Here is a 16099-nt window from a genome sequence, read left to right on the forward strand (position 1 = left end):
CTGTGGTAAGAGCTGGACTGACTGATTTTGCTGTGCTTTTGGATTTTCATTTTTGCCAATTTGTTTTCATGTCTACAGCTAAAAAGGGACCAGATGCCCCAGTGGCAGATGCTACGGAAGGTAACATGGTTCCTTGCAGCCTTTACTCTATCTTAAACCTTTGTGTTTGCAATAAACACGTATCAGTAGGTGTGACACTTCCCTGGGTGCCCGGGTTGTGAGGCCCCTCGCTACCACCTCTGCTTAGCACGAGGAAGCCTTGTCTGTGCCAGCTCAGAGTGAGCTCCACAACCCCCAACCCCCCCAGCCATGGACAACGGAGGCACTCCCCTCCAGGCCTACGCAGGCCTTGCTATCTCTCGTTCAGTGATAGAGACACTCTAACCTCTGTGTGTCACTCTGGAGCGATCAGCCCCTGGTCCACTGGACACCTGCAGAATTCACAGATCCGATACTACCAACACCAGCTTACCCATTTCCCTTCAGATCACACTCGGCTTAACATTCAGCACAGAGGTATGTTAATAGTGACAACAGGTAAAAGTTTATGAAATAAAGAGCAGCGATGTCAATGATCACAAGCAGAGGTATTAGAAACAAATGGTGACAAGTAAAATAAAATTATAACACGCATTCTAGAACCTAGATGACTTGCTCAGCTCGTTACTATCATGTCTGCTAGTGTTTCTCACCAGCATTTTTCAGCCAGTGGCTGTAATCCCTTTTCAATTAAACAAGCCACACACTCAGCTTGCCTACTCTGTGACTAATACCTTGTGTTTCCTTGCATTCTCCTGATAGACCAGACTAATTCTTTGATTTTAGTCATGAACACGATACACTTCGCTGTGTTCCCTCTTGTAGATTTTGAGATTTCCTGTAGACTTTGAAATCTTGATTAGCTGGTAGCTCCGTATGCAAACAGACTTGTATTGTAAGATATACAATATTCAACGACCACTTAGGGAGATAAATGTCTACTATCCCCTGCCTGACCAGAACTTGTTTATTGCCTTCTAGTGACCTGTCTTAACTTACATACCTGAAGAACACACATTTCAGTATAAATACTGAACTTTGTATATAATATGTTTACATACATTTCACCATGATTATGACCAGTGAGCTTTCAGGGGAGACCTCACATGCCACCCTTTGGATATGTCTGACCCAGGGAATCCTTGAAACCCTATGCACCCCCTCTGTGCCCTCTGCCAGTTGGCACCAAGGGGTCACAGTAGATATTAAACAAACAGGCCTGAAACCATTCCCAATGCAAGGCTGGGGCTCTCACTACTGTTTATTTCCCTGAATTTTGCACTGGTCTTACTTTTGTATGACCACAAAGACACAATGTCAGCCCAGGGCAAAGAGGGCAGTTGTTGCCAAGATGCACAGTAGATTTCACCACACGGGTTCAGTGCCTTCCAGGTTTGTTGTTTGATCTGAAAGCTTCTTGCATAACCTATACCTGGAAAGGAGGAAAACAGCCGATTAGACAAATTTGTTATTTATATAAAAACACAGGCCTGCAATGGGAGGCTTAACTGAGAAGTTAGCCATAAGAACATAACAACGGCCGTACTGGGTCAGAGCAAAGGTCCATCCAGCCCAGTATCCTGTCTACCGACAGTGACCAATGCCAGGTGCCCCAGAGGGAGTGAACCTAACAGGTAATGATCAAGTGATCTCTCTCCTGCCATCCATCTCCACCCTCTGACAGACAGAGGCTAGGGACGCCATTCCTTACCCATCCTGGCTAATAGCCATTAATGGACTTAACCTCCATGAATTTATCTAGTTCTCTTTTAAACCCTGTTATAGTCCTAGCCTTCACAACCTCCTCAGGCAAGGAGTTCCACAGGTTGACTGTGCGCTGTGTGAAGAACTTCCTTTTATTTGTTTTAAACCTGCTGCCCATTAATTTCATTTGGTGGTCCCTAGTTCTTATATTATGGGAACAAGTAAGTAACTTCTCCTTATTCACTTTCTCCACATCACTCATGATTTTATATACCTCTATCATATCCCCCCTTAGTCTCCTCTTTTCCAAGCTGAAAAGTCCTAGCCTCTTTAATCTCTCCTCATATGGGACCTGTTCCAACCCCCCTAATCATTTAGTTACCCTTCTCTGAATCTTTTCTAATGCCAGTATATCTTTTCTGAGATGAGGAGACCACATCTGTACGCAGTATTCAAGTTGTGGGCGTACCATGGATTTATATAAGGGCAATAAGGTATTCTCCGTCTTATTCGCTATCCCTTTTTGAATGATTCCTAACATCCTGTTTGCTTTTTTGACTGCCGCTGCACACTGCGTGGACGTCTTCAGAGAACTATCCACGATGACTCCAAGATCTCTTTCATGATTAGTTGTAGCTAAATTAGTCCCAATCATATTCTATGTATCGTTGGTGTTATTTTTTCCAATGTGCATTACTTTACATTTACCCACATTAAATTTCATTTGCCATTTTGTTGCCCAATCACTTAGTTTTGTGAGATCTTTTTGAAGTTCTTCATAGTCTGCTTTGGTCTTAACTGTCTTGAGCAGTTTAGTATCATCTGCAAACTTTACCACCTCACTTTTTTACCCCTTTCTCCAGATCATTTATGAATAAGTTGAATAGGATTGGTCCTAGGACTGACCCTTGGGGAACACCACTAGTTACCCCTCTCCATCCTGAAAATTTACCATTTATTCCTACCCTTTGTTCCCTGTCTTTTAACCAGTTCTCAATCCATGAAAGGATCTTCCTCTTATCCCATGACAACTTAGTGCTCTCAGACCCCAGAAAAGGTGTTGGTTGTTATAGACAGCATGATGGTGGCCATGGAAGCTGGAATCCGCTAAGGAGTGTGTGAAAACTCACCTGCCGAATCAACTAGCCCTGAAAATGGATGGCGCTGAAGCGTCGGGCCCATACCTGGCCGTCGCCGGCAATGAGAGCCACGGGGGCTATGCCACAACGAGTAGGAGGGCCGCTGTGGTGCACCTTGAAGCCTAGGGCGCGGGCCTGAGTGGAGCCACCGCAGGTGTAGATCTTGGTGGTAGTAGCAAATATTCAAACGAGAACTTTGAAGGCCAAAGTGGAGAAGGGTGCCATGTGAACAGCAGTTGAACGGGGTCAGTTGGTCCTAAGAGATAAGCAAATGCCATTCCGAAGGGATGGGCGATGGCCTCCGTTGCCCTCAGCCGATCGAAAGGGAGTCGGGTTCAGATCCCCGAATCCGGAGTGGCAGAGATCGGTGCCGCGAGGTGTCCAGTGCGGTAACGCAACCGATCCCGGAGAAGCCGGCGGGAGCCCCGGGGAGAGTTCTCTTTTCTTTGTGAAGGGCAGGGCGCCCTGGAATGGGCTCACCCCGAGAGAGGGGCTTGAGCCCTGGAAAGCGTCACAGTTTCAGTGGCGTCCAGTGAGCTCTCACTGGCCCTTGAAAATCTGGGGGAGATGGTGTAAATCTCACGCCAGGCCGTACCCATATCTGCAGCAGATCTCAAGGTGAACAGTCTCTGGCATGTTAGAACAATGTAGGTAAGGGAAGTCGCCAAGATGGATCGTAACTTCGGGATAAGAATTGGCTCTAAGGGCTGGGGTGCAAAGTGGGGCTGGGTGCAACTCTGGATGCAAGCTGGGCCCTTCCTGTGGATAGCCCCAGCTGTGGTGGACGTCGCTCGCCTCTCCCCCTCCGCGGGGATGGGGGGGGGGGCGGTGTTCCGCCTTGGCCGGTGCCTAGCAGCTGACTTAGAACTGGTGCGGATCAGGAGAATCCGACTGTTTAACTGAAAGAAAGCATCGCAAAGGCCCGTGGTGGGTGTTGACGTGATGCGATTTTGTATCTGAAATTGTGAATATTGACTATGTAGCTGTATTTCAAATGTAGTTACACCTGGATAACGCCTATTAGACAAGATGCTTTCAGTCTAGAAAAGGGGCAGTGGCGGATTAGCCACTGGGCCTATGGGGCCTGTACTGAGGGGCCCCGGCCAACTGGGGGGCCCTAGAGACCCCACGCCCCGACTCCGCTCCCTGGCAGCAGCACTGGGCGGGTAGGGTGGGCACAGCAGGGGAAGCTGGGGGGAGAGGGGGAGAAGGGGAAGTCCTTGCACTGGGACCCCCGCTGTGGCCCCAGAACTGGAGGAGCTCTTGTTACCTGCCGCAGCCTCAGGGAGCTCTCACTCTTTGCTGTGGCCTGGGGCCCTGGGGGAGGAGAGAGAGAGAGACAGAGCTTCTCTGGTCTTGGGGCCATGGGAAGTGGGGTACATGTGCGCAGGAAGTAGCAAACGGGTTGTGGGGCTGCACTGGGAGGGGTGGAATGGGGGGACACTAGGTAGAACAGGAGCGGGGCCCCAGGGAAGGGGGAGAAAAGGGTGGGGCCCCAGGCAAAGGGGGAAGAGGTGGGTCTCTCCATACAACACAAGCAGTATCACTGATTTGTTAAAAACCACAAGTCGACTATTGCCACATTTCAGTCAAAACCTGCCAGCATGAGACGACTTTACAGATCTAAAAGCATTTTTATTTTATAAATAAATTTGACATTTGATTACAGATAACAACTCAGCAGATTCAAAACCTCAGTGTGTCCTAGAATGGAAACTTCATAACAGCTACCATTTTAATGTCAGCCAAAACTTGCTAACATGAACTCAGGACTTTGTAACAGCAGGTAAAGATGAGGGAGTATTTAACCAACAGAAGGCACAAGCAGCCATGGACAGCAATGTAATCCAACAAACCAGGTGCAGGATCTGGCTGCTGGCAGCTTGCTAATATTACTCAAATATACCACCTGAGATCTATGCTCTAGTTATTCGCATACATTTGGGTCTGATCTATGCTACAGTTAGGTCAACGCAAGGTGGCTTATGTCAATCTTATTCGGTCAGCATCTACCCTATAATGATGCTCCTGACAAAGTAAATCACCCGCTACGTGAACTTAATAATTCCACCTCCACAAGAGGCGTAGCACTTAAGTCAACATAGTTATGACGATGAAGTGTCAGTGTAGACACGGTGTTAATTACATCAATTTTAATGGCCTCCAGGAGGTGTCCCACAATGCCACACCACTACCGCTCTAGTCACTGTTTTGAACTCCACTGTCCGGTGGCCAGGTACTCGCCACATACCTTTTAAATTCATTTCCTGTTTGCTCAGCATGGAGAGCTCACCTAGCATCTGCCCAATTGACCATGCTGGTTCCATGCAGCAAACACACTCCTGCCTTGAGTACACAGGAGGTGATGGATCTCCTGGGTCTCTGGGGAGAATCTGTGCCGGCACAGCTCCAATCCAGCCATAGAAATGTAGATATCTACAGACAGATGGCTTGGGACAAGGTGGAGAAGGGCTACAAGAGGGAAATGCATCAGTGCCTCATGAAAATCAAGGAGCCGCGGCAGACACACCAGAGGGCAAGGGAGGCAAACAGTTGCTCTGGTGCAGAGCCGCAGATACGCTGTTTCTACAAGGAGCTGCATGGCATCCTTGGCGGTGACCCCACCACCACCCCGAGGGCCCTGTGGATACTTCGGAGGAGTCAGAGTCATGCACCACTGCCGTGAACCCTGAGTACAAGGTGTTGGACGAGGAACAGGAGCAGGAGGAGTGTAGGGGACAGTCGACCGGGGGTTCCAGTGGTGTCTTCCTGACACCAGAGCAGTTGAGCCAGCCCCTATCATCCAGCACCGGCAAGTCTGATTCAGGGAAAAGAACCTCTGGTAAGTAGGACATTTGCTTCAGTATTGCAGGCAGACATCTGTTCATGTTTTTAATCAGGTTAGAAGAGATAGTGAAATAACCAATAGAGGTAGAGTTGCTGTCTGCTTCTCATTCCCCTGTACCGTTAGACAGAGGGGGCCCAGCGGAACAGTTTGTGCGCCCCGGGATGTTCCGTGCATCTTCCACAGAGATCTCAAGGAAACTTTCCTGGAGGTAGGTTGCAATCCTCTGCCGAAGGTTTCTGGGGAGGGCTGCCTTACTAGGACACCTTCCCACAACACTCAGCAATTCGGCAGGCATCATTGCAGCACACGGACTAACAGCAGCCGGACGCGTGCAGGAGCCGTTTCCTTTCTGCCTCCGTTACCCTCAGGAGCAAGATATACGCTAAAGTCTCCATTGACTGTGGGAAACGGTGACAGTATTCAGCTCAACTGCCCCGTCTGCTTATACTGATGCCTGGGAGCTACCCCAAGTTATTGACCCAACTCGCTCTGCCCCCCAGGACGTACTCATCATGCCTAGGACTGCTGCCCAGCTCTATGGATCCCAAGGAGAAGGGAGAATGTTGTGCTTGTAACTTGTGGGGCCGTGAATGCATTCACAATAGTACCTCTGTCCACTGTTTTCTTTTGCAGCTGCAAGCGTGGCCTTGACAGTCTCTCCATCCACCCTGAAAGAGCAGCTGGGCCAGATAAGCAGGAGAAAGAAGAGGACATGGGAAGACACGTTGCAGGAGGTCCTGTAAGGTTCTGCTGTGTCAGATTCCAGGCTTGGAGGGTGACGCTCAGGGACAGAATGCAGAGCGATAGCAAGGACAGGAGAAACGGACAGGCAGAGATGATGGTGCTGCTCAAGGACCAAACAGACATGCTGTGATCTCTGACTGAACTTCAGGCTGAACAGGTGTGTGCTTGTCTCCCCCTGCAGCACACAGACAAATGCATTCCGGGACTTCCTTATACTTCCCCCTCCCCCACATTCCACATATCCTTGGGGTCGCAGCAGAACCCCCACCACTCCACCCTGCGGGACAGGACACAATCACAGCCGCACATGCACCGACCTGTGTGGTGTCTGTGTTTGTGAAATGGACATGATGGGTTCTTTCCCCTTAAAGGTTCTGTTCCGGGCAATTAAAATGGGTGTTTGCACAATCCTTTGTCCACTTCCTACTAGGCATGTTTTGGAGTATGCTCATACCACAACAATATGGCTAATGCCTTTTGACCTGAGTTAAATTTTATCTACAGTCCAAGGTTTGGGTAGCCAAACCCTTCTGTGTGTCAGGACAACAGCTGAATTACTCCCTTGTGCTTGGGGATAATTCACCTGTTGCCTGATGTTTAATGTGAGAAGGGTTAAACTTAAAAGAGAAACCCCCTGCTGCCAAACTGCCTCTAATTTAAATAAGCTCATAGGGTCACTGGTCCTCATATGCCACCTATTAATCGGGCCTTGCTATTTTCTTAGTAGGAGAAGGTGAGAAGTCACTTTAGGAGCCCAGCCAAGCAGACTGCAGAACTGAATTTCTGCTGGCCTGTTTTCAGGTGATACAAGCTGTCAGGATGGTCCTTGTCCTACACTGCTCACCTCATTGTTTTAGCCAGAGAAAATTCTGCCTCCAGACAGGATGAATGTCCATTTCACAAACACAGACACCATTACAAAGCATGAATATAGGCAAACAACACAGGAATGCAGGGGCAAGATTAGAAAGGCAAAGGCACAAAATGAGCTCAAACTAGCTACGGGAATAAAGGGAAACAAGAAGACTTGTTATCAATACATTAGAAGCAAGAGGAAGACCAAAGACAGGGTAGGCCCACTGCTTAGTGAAGAGGGAGAAACAGTAACAGGAAACTTGGAAATGGCAGAGATGCTTAATGACTTCTTTGTTTCGGTCTTCACCGAGAAGTCTGAAGGAATGCCTAACATAGTGAATGCTAATGGGAAGGGGGTAGGTTTAGCAGATAAAATAAAAAAAGAACAAGTTAAAAATCACTTAGAAAAGTTAGATGCCTGCAAGTCACCAGGGCCTGATGAAATGCATCCTAGAATACTCAAGGAGCTAATAGAGGAGGTATCTGAGCCTCTAGCTATTATCTTTGGAAAATCATGGGAGACGGGAGAGATTCCAGAAGACTGGAAAAGGGCAAATATAGTGCCCATCTATAAAAAGGGAAATAAAAACAACCCAGGAAACTACAGACCAGTTAGTTTAACTTCTGTGCCAGGGAAGATAATGGAGCAAGTAATTAAGGAAATCCTCTGCAAACACTTGGAAGGTGGTAAGATGATAGGGAACAGCCAGCATGGATTTGTGAAGAACAAATCATGTCAAACCAACCTGATAGCTTTCTTTGATAGGATAACGAGCCTTGTGGATAAGGGTGAAGTAAGGCATTTGATACGGTCTCGCATGATATTCTTATCGATAAACTAGGCAAATACAATTTAGATGGGGCTACTATAAGGTGGGTGCATAACTGGCTGGATAACCGTACTCAGAGAGTTGTTATTAATGGTTCCCAATCCTGCTGGAAAGGCATAACGAGTGGGATACCGCAGGGGTCTGTTTTGGGACCGGCGCTGTTCAATATCTTCATCAACGACTTAGATATTGGCATAGAAAGTACGCTTATTAAGTTTGCGGATGATACCAAACTGGGAGGGATTGCAACTGCTTTGGAGGACAGGGTCATAATTCAAAATGATCTGGACAAATTGGAGAAATGGTCTGAGTTAAACAGGATGAAGTTTAACAAAGACAAATGCAAAGTGCTCCACTTAGGAAGGAAAAATCAGTTTCACACATACAGAATGGGAAGAGACTGTCTAGGAAGGAGTACGGCAGAAAGGGATCTAGGGGTTATAGTGGACCACAAGCTAAATATGAGTCAACAGTGTGATGCTGTTGCAAAAAAAGCAAATATGATTCTGGGATGTATTAACAGGTGTGTTGTGAGCAAGACACGAGAAGTCATTCTTCCGCTCTACTCTGCTCTGGTTAGGCCTCAGCTGGAGTATTGTGTCCAGTTCTGGGTGCCGCATTTTAAAAAAGATGTGGAGAAATTGGAAAGGGTCCAGAGAAGAGCAACAAGAATGATTAAAGGTCTTGAGAACATGACCTATGAAGGAAGGCTGAAAGAATTGGGTTTGTTTAGTTTGGAAAAGAGAAGACTGAGAGGGGACATGATAGCAGTTTTCAGGTATCTAAAAGGGTGTCATAAGGAGGAGGGAGAAAACTTGTTCACCTTAGCCTCTAAGGATAGAACCAGAAGCAATGGGTTTAAACTGCAGCAAGGGAGGTCTAGGTTGGATATTAGGAAAAAGTTCCTAACTGTCAGGGTGGTTAAACACTGGAATAAATTGCCTAGGGAGGTTGTGGAATCTCCATCTCTGGAGATATTTAAGAGTAGGTTAGATAAATGTCTATCAGGGATGGTCTAGACAGTATTTGGTCCTGCCATGCGGGCAGGGGACTGGACTCGATGACCTCTCGAGGTCCCTTCCAGTCCTAGAATCTATGAATCTATGACAGATAAATGCAACTGCCACTGGGAGTACAACCCTGCCCAGAAGAAGCAATTTTGGGAGTTATTTCAGGGGGGTGAACACCCCACAGCTCACCCTCATGTGTTCCATACAACTCCCCACTGTTAACATTTCGCCTCAGAATGTGTGTCAGGGAGCACATTAGAAACGGCAGTTGGGCAAACTTGCCTGAATTTTATGTATTGTCTGGTCTTCAAAGTCAATCCCATCTAAATTGAGATTGCTTAACTGGGGGAGTGCCTGGCACACAGCAACAATGGCATCGGGGGAAAGCTTAAACCTGGACTCGAGGTGGAGGGTTTCCAAGCACTTCAAGGCTGCTAAACAAGCCAGGCCTGCATCTGTTAGGGAACAAGTATTGCTGAATTCCAAAGAGCGGAGCTGTTTCATGTGACGCCCGATGAAGTGAACAGCAGCATCTGTAATGACACATTTGCGCAGGACCAGGCATTCCAGGTCCTCCAGATATGGGGCTGCTCTCTGAATTCCAGCGTCCGTCAGCCGGTAGGTTCCAGAGAGGGTCAGTGTCCTTAGGCTGGTCTGAGATGATACGTTAAGCAGATGCTGATCAGAAAAGGCAGAGACGTTATGGATCATGAGATGCTGCAGTTGTGGCAGGACTCTGGGAGTCTCTGGAGATGCAGATTTTTGGAACCACACAGCTGGGATCTCACACTGGCTCAGCTTCAGGCTCTTTAGAGAAGACGGTATACAGTCATATGGGAGCCGACGGAGGTCAGCCTGGGTCAGGCACAGGTGATAGAGGCTGGGACACTGCTTCCCGAGTGCCTGCAGCAGCGCTGGGGAAAGGAACTCATGCTTTCTCATGGAGTAGAGAGCTCCTCTCACTTTCAGTACCCTCAGGCTATTGCGCAGGTATTGCCTTAGCAGGTGCCACAGGATCCTGGAGCTGAGCTGAGCACAAGAGAGCAAGCAACAGAGCACTTAGCACCTTGACAAGACACGCAACACACCCAACAGAAGCAGTAAACGAGCAAGGAAAGGCCCATCCCCGCTCTTCTTCACATACCTCTTTCCCCTTCATCTTTAAGGAAGTTACTCCACACCCGTAGGATAAGCCACAGGCACGACCCTGCAGTAGATCTCCTCTTACCCTGACTGCTGCAGCTCCTTTCCCTATGAGCAACCTCAGTCTCTGCTCTCCACACTCCAGCACGTGTCAGATGCTGTGGCTGCCTTCTCCTCCACATACTCAGTCTCTGTCCTCAGACACCATCCCTGACTCCAGGGAGCTGCTTAAAACAACCCTCCTGGTTTTAAATGCTCTTCAGAAACTGGTCCAGCTGATCTCATGGGCTCTCTGCCCATCTAACACTAGCCTCCCATACGCAGCTCCCTCCCCCAATGCCCCATATGTGCAAGATCTGCCCCTGGGATAGCCTCACTGTGCCACTTCTCTTCCTTCTCTTCTCTCAATCACCATCTCATGTTGAATCCCGGATGCAGGCGTCAGGTCCCCAAAGGCCCCTCTACCCCTTCCCCGGGACAGCATTTATGAGCCCCTTGGAGTGGTCTCGAGTGGGAGACATGCTGCAGGGACACAGCTGGGCTGGTACCTTGTAGGGCCTTAAATCCACAAATCTCCAGAGCATCTTGTCCTGTACCAGCCTGTGCCAGCGTCTGCAGACCCTGTGGGAACACCAGCAGGGCAAGTTACGATCCCGACAGCAGCAGCCATGCTCAATTTTGTGGGGGGCACAGGGAACGAACTCATCCACCGGGGGGGGCATGGAGGAGGTGGGCCGAGCCACGGGTGGGGGGAGCAGGGGGCTGGAGCGAGCCGCCCCTGGGGGGGAGGGGAGGAGCAGGATGGGGAGGACAGACCGAGCCGCCCCGGGGGGGGAGGAGGATGGGGGGGGCTGGACCGAGCCGCCCGGGGGGGGGGGAGGAGGAGGATGGGGGGGGGCTGGACCGAGCCGCCCCTGGGGGGGGGGGAGGAGGAGGAGGAGGGGGGGCTGGACCGAGCCGCCCCGGGGGGGGAGGAGGAGGATGGGGGGGGCTGGACCGAGCCGCCCGGGGGGGGGGAGGAGGATGGGGGGGGCTGGACCGAGCCGCCCGGGGGGAGGGGAGGAGGAGGAGGGGGGGCTGGACCGAGCCGCCCCGGGGGGGGGACAGGGGCTGGACCGGGGGGGCCGCGCCGCACCTGGCCCCGCGCAGCCGCTCGTGCAGCGGCAGCAGCCGCAGAATCTCCAGCAGGAGGGAGTCGGGCAGCGCCCCCAGACCCGCGGCCGCCGCCATCGCCAGACACTTCCGCTTCCGGTTCCGCCCGGCCCCGGCCACACCGACTTCCTGCCGCTAGCAGAGCACTTCCGCTTCCGGGTCAGACTCCCCAGCAGCTCCTCGGCGCTTACGGGCAGCGGCGGTAGGTGCCGGGAGGGGCGCGGCCTCCCCCCCCCTCGTCTCAGTGTCCGTCCGTCCGTCGGCTCCCGGCAGGGCCGGCTCCGCCCTCGCCTTGGGGAGGGACCCCGCCAGAGTCCCCCAGCCAGCCAGGCCCGGCCCCCCCGCTCTCAGCCCCAATTCTCCCCATTCGGGGGGGTCACCCCACCCCCCAACCTCTCCCTCCCGCCAGAGTCCCCCTCCCCCCCTGCTCTCAGCCCCAGTTCTCCCCAGCCCTGGGCGGGGTCACCCCTTCCCCCCCCCCTGACGCCTCTCGCCTCCCCCCAGGCAGGCAGGATGATCGAAGTTGTCTGCAACGACCGGCTGGGCAAGAAAGTGCGAGTCAAATGCAAGTATCCTCCGGAGGGGATGCTGGGGTACGGCCTGTGGGAGCCTTGGGGCGTTTGGGAATGGGAGCTTCCATCAGCGCCTCTTCCTCTCCTAGCGAGAGCACCCTACCCGCTGGGAGATGCCGTGGTGGTGGGTATCTGTAACGTGACAGGTGGGAAAGGTGACTATAAATGTCTCCAGGGGGTAGGCAACCTATGGCATGCGAGCTGATTTTCAGTGGCACTCACTGCCTGGGTCCTGGCTACCGGTCCAGGGAGCTCTGCATTTAACGTAGCTTCTTAAACATTTTAAAAACCTTATTTACTTTACATACAGCAATAGTTTAGTTATATATTATAGACCTATAGAAAGAGACCTTCTAAAAACATTAAAATGTATGACTGGCACACGAAACCTTAAATTAGAGTGAATAAATGAAGACTCGGCACACCCCTTCTGAAAGGCTGCCGACCCCTGACTCTAGCTCCTTGGGGAGGAGGGGGATTCTGGCCCTGGTCAATGCCGCTTTGTCCAGGCGCTCGGTACGTGGGTGCGAATGTAGTTTCCTTAACCGTGTTGCTCAGCACTGAGGACACAATCGGCGACCTGAAGAAACTCATTGCAGCTCAGACTGGGACCCGCTGGGACAAAATTGTGCTGAAGAAATGGTAAGTGGGTGAATTAAACGCAGGGGCGAGGGAAGGAAACACCTTAGCACAGGAGTGGCCAGCCTGAGAAGGAGCCAGAATTTACCAATGTACATTGCCAAAGAGCCACAGTAACACGTCAGCAGCCCCACATCAGCTTCCCCACCCCGCTCCCAGCACCTTCTGCCCACTGGCCGCCCCACTGATCAACTCTCCTCCCTCCCTGCTGTTTCGTGGTGTGCAAGAGGCTCTGGGGGGGAGGAGCGAGGGCACTGCAGGCTCAGGGGAGGGGGCGGAAGGGGTGGAGTGGGGGCAGGGCCTGTAGCAGAGCCAGGGGTTGAGCAGTGAGCACCCGTGGGCACATTGGAAAGTTGGTGCCTGTAGCTCCAGCCCTGGAGTTGGTGCCTATACAAGGAGCCACATATTAACTTCTAAAGAGACGCATGTTGGCCACCCCCACCTTAGCAGGCTTGATGCACTGGGACTCCCTGGAGCTACAGATTTCAATCCCTAGCAGGGTCATTTTAGCTCTTCATCCTCCCAAGGCAGGTAAACTGAATTCTGTGCACTTCCCTGCATGTGGGTGTGTCTGATGCAGTCTTCAGCTACAATCCACACCCCTCCCACCACACATACCCAGAGATGGCTGCATTTGAGGTAATGTGTCTCACTAGTTTCTGATGCACTCTGGGATGAATGCGAAATCTTAAAGAATGCAACAGAAAGGGTGATCCTAGGGAGAGGAGGCATGTGGTGCAGACTTCCAGTGAGTGTTCATTTAAGATTTCTGTTTAGGTTCTCAATTTTTTAATTCTCAGATGTTTCACATTCTGTACCTTCCCCATTGTCCAATGTTCCTGGGGGCTCCATGGACAAACCTCTCACTTAAAGTCTCAGAGGCAGGCCAGCAGCTATAAACTTTGTAAAACAAAAGTATAAATAACTACAAATTATTCTGGATGAATGCTGCTGAGTGAGTTTTCCTTCATATTCTCACCTGCAGTGACATTCGACTCAAGATTTTTACTTGGTTCTCCATCTTTTTTTCAGAATTTCCTGCTGTTCCCCTAACAGGGGACGGATCACTTGATGATTACATGTTCTGTTCATTCCCTCTGACACACCTGGCCTTGACCACTGTCGGAAGACAGGATACTGGGCTAGATGGACCTTGGTCTGACCCAGTATGGCCATTCTAACTTCTATATGTGAAGTTATATATTTAACACAGTAACTGCACATAGGCTGCCTCTTCCCTTTCCCCATGGAATTCATGATTGGCATTTGTTAAAAAAACATTGTTTCAGAAACCTGTTGTAACATTTCAATGATTGATTTTCTAATGTAATAACTGATACCAGCAAACCTCTGGATATTATCACAATTGTTCCATTCTTATTGACTACACTTCCTTTTGTTAATTCTTGTATTAGACTTCTGTTCTTGACTAACTTCCTTTTTAAAACGTTTGTGCAGGTACACAATCTTCAAGGACCATGTATCACTGGGAGACTGTATCCTTGAACATTAGAATAGTCCAAGTAAACTGCAGCTTCTGGAGAAACCCTTTGTCTAGTTAAAATAACTGTCACTTACAAGATCCACAACCTAAGTAGTGGAGTGACAGGCACATTATAAATACATAGCTAGACAGAGACCCTTCCTAATCTGACATAGTTCCTTGTCACAAACCAGAGGTTTTGCTTATCCCCTGGGGTACTGGTGACTGACAGTATTGATAGGCCATCATAAGATAACTGGTGAATCTACAGGAAAAAGTCCCTTACTAAACTGAGTGGGGTAGCATATGACGGGGACTAATATGCGGAGTTAAGATGCTGCTGCTTCTAATGTTGATGCTTACAATGTCTCACATGACCCCTGTTCCCTTCCATAACACTAGCAGTTTAGTTTGTCCATTTGGGACAGAAACACAAGTGGGAAGGAGAATTCTGTTAAGAATTTGTACAATGTATCAAAGAATAAATTTGCTGCTGTAGTTTATTTTGAATTATTGAACTGGTAGAAACTTAATGCCTTCTTCCATTTGAGTTTGAGCATTTCCTGTGGAATTCCCCTTAACTCAATCCTTCCAGATGAAATCCATGATGGCATGAACCTGGAGTTATATTATCAGTAGCCTTGACTCTAGCTGCAGTTGCACATGGCAGGCATCACTTTTCTATTTTTTTTTCTAATATAAAACTTGTCTATAAACTTTATTTCATGTAAGGTAAAAATTAAAAGCTCAAGTTGTGCATGTAGTTTTATCAGATGTCTTTAGCTTTGATGGCAATAAAACTAGCTGCAAACTTGTAAGAAGGTAGATTTTGTTTTAAAAAATTGTTTGTAATAAAGGTCTCCTGACAACTTCAGTGTCCTACTCCTGGCTTTTTAAGTTAGAAGAAATCTCTCTTCCTCAGTAACTGCCACAGTAGCCCTAATGAATATAGTGGCTGGAAAGCAGTGGTGGTGGTCTAGGCCATTTAGCTTTCTGGAATAAGATGAATACTGTAGCACTCTCTATGCATCTGCTGAGAGGGACTCTCTTCTAGGTAGCTTAAGCAGCACAAACCCAAGCAAATGTATCTGTTATTTAAAATTTAGATTTTTCTCTTTTTTAAAAGAAAAACTTTGCAGTAGTTCTGTGGTTAAGCTACGATCCGGGCAGGAACATGCAAACAGCAACTCCCATCGCGTTTGTTTCTATAACAGCCTCTGCCCAAGCTATAGGCATCCTGTGTTGGTAGGTACTATAACCTTGTATATGCTCTGCCCTATCATTCTCACTGAACCTTCAAACACAACCTCCCCTGCCCCTCCAAAATCCCACTCCCAAAAAAACCTCTCTAAACTGTTCATTCAGCTCTGTAATTGTCAATGATTGGCTAGGAGCCTGAGAATTTACATCAATGAGACATGATTGGCAGCAAGAGTGAGAGGAGAGCAATTGATTAAAAAGCACTTTAACAAATAACCGCAATAGTAATAATAGATTTCTGAATACCTTCATTCTTAACCCAGGCCATCTCCTGGTTTCCATGGTAAAGTCTGTCTGGTACCACTTCTGTCACAGCTGTTGTATTTATCCCCTTGTAACCCTTTTCCTGTCTCCTTTAGCATAATTTTTAACTAGATCCACCCTGTACGTCCTTGTACCTCTACTGGAATAAGGAACTAGTTGCATTCTCAGCAGCACAAACTGAAATATCTTCTTGAATTCTTATCTCATTGCCTGTAGCTGCTCCATCTGCTGGACTTTTGGTGACTTACTTTCTCAGACACCTGTGCTTCACCTTCCTCTATTTTACCTGTAGTGACTTCTCCCCTGTCTTCTAAATTTTGGTTATTCATCCCTTTGAGCTATTTTTAATCATGCATCAATGGAGTTCCTTCCTGCTGCTCTCTGTGAGAAACCTTGAAAATATGAAACAATCAAAGA

General features: G+C 49.0%; 2 protein-coding genes across 6 annotated transcripts; one reads left to right on the forward strand and one right to left on the reverse strand.

Annotated features, from left to right (window-relative positions):
• Positions 1-4496: 4496 nt before the first annotated feature.
• FBXL12 (F-box and leucine rich repeat protein 12) lies at positions 4497-11579 on the reverse strand. Of its 2 annotated transcripts, XM_065575620.1 has the most exons (3): positions 11448-11579; positions 10861-10933; positions 4497-10198 (listed from the first exon to the last, which is right to left on the reverse strand). In XM_065575620.1, exons 1-3 carry the CDS (start codon positions 11540-11542, stop codon positions 9425-9427), a joined length of 942 nt encoding a protein of 313 aa, XP_065431692.1. In that variant the 5' UTR covers positions 11543-11579; the 3' UTR covers positions 4497-9424. The 2 variants fall into 2 exon arrangements, with proteins under 2 accessions (XP_065431692.1, XP_042699621.1); XM_042843687.2 differs by lacking the exons at positions 10861-10933; positions 11448-11579 and adding an exon at positions 10314-10479.
• UBL5 (ubiquitin like 5) lies at positions 11534-15032 on the forward strand. Of its 4 annotated transcripts, none has more exons than XM_065575621.1 (5): positions 11534-11666; positions 11969-12033; positions 12595-12678; positions 14134-14171; positions 14754-15032. In XM_065575621.1, the coding sequence occupies exons 2-5, from the start codon at positions 11978-11980 to the stop codon at positions 14795-14797; spliced, it is 222 nt and encodes a 73-aa protein (XP_065431693.1). In that variant the 5' UTR covers positions 11534-11666; positions 11969-11977; the 3' UTR covers positions 14798-15032. The 4 variants fall into 4 exon arrangements, with proteins under 4 accessions (XP_065431693.1, XP_065431696.1, XP_042699623.1 ...); XM_065575624.1 differs by having other exon boundaries at positions 11542-11666; positions 11973-12033; XM_042843689.2 differs by having other exon boundaries at positions 11608-11663.
• The last annotated feature ends 1067 nt before the right edge of the window (positions 15033-16099 follow it).

The sequence above is a fragment of the Chrysemys picta genome, chromosome 22, assembly GCF_011386835.1.
Source record: "Chrysemys picta bellii isolate R12L10 chromosome 22, ASM1138683v2, whole genome shotgun sequence".
In the NCBI taxonomy this organism is placed as follows: domain Eukaryota; kingdom Metazoa; phylum Chordata; order Testudines; family Emydidae; genus Chrysemys; species Chrysemys picta.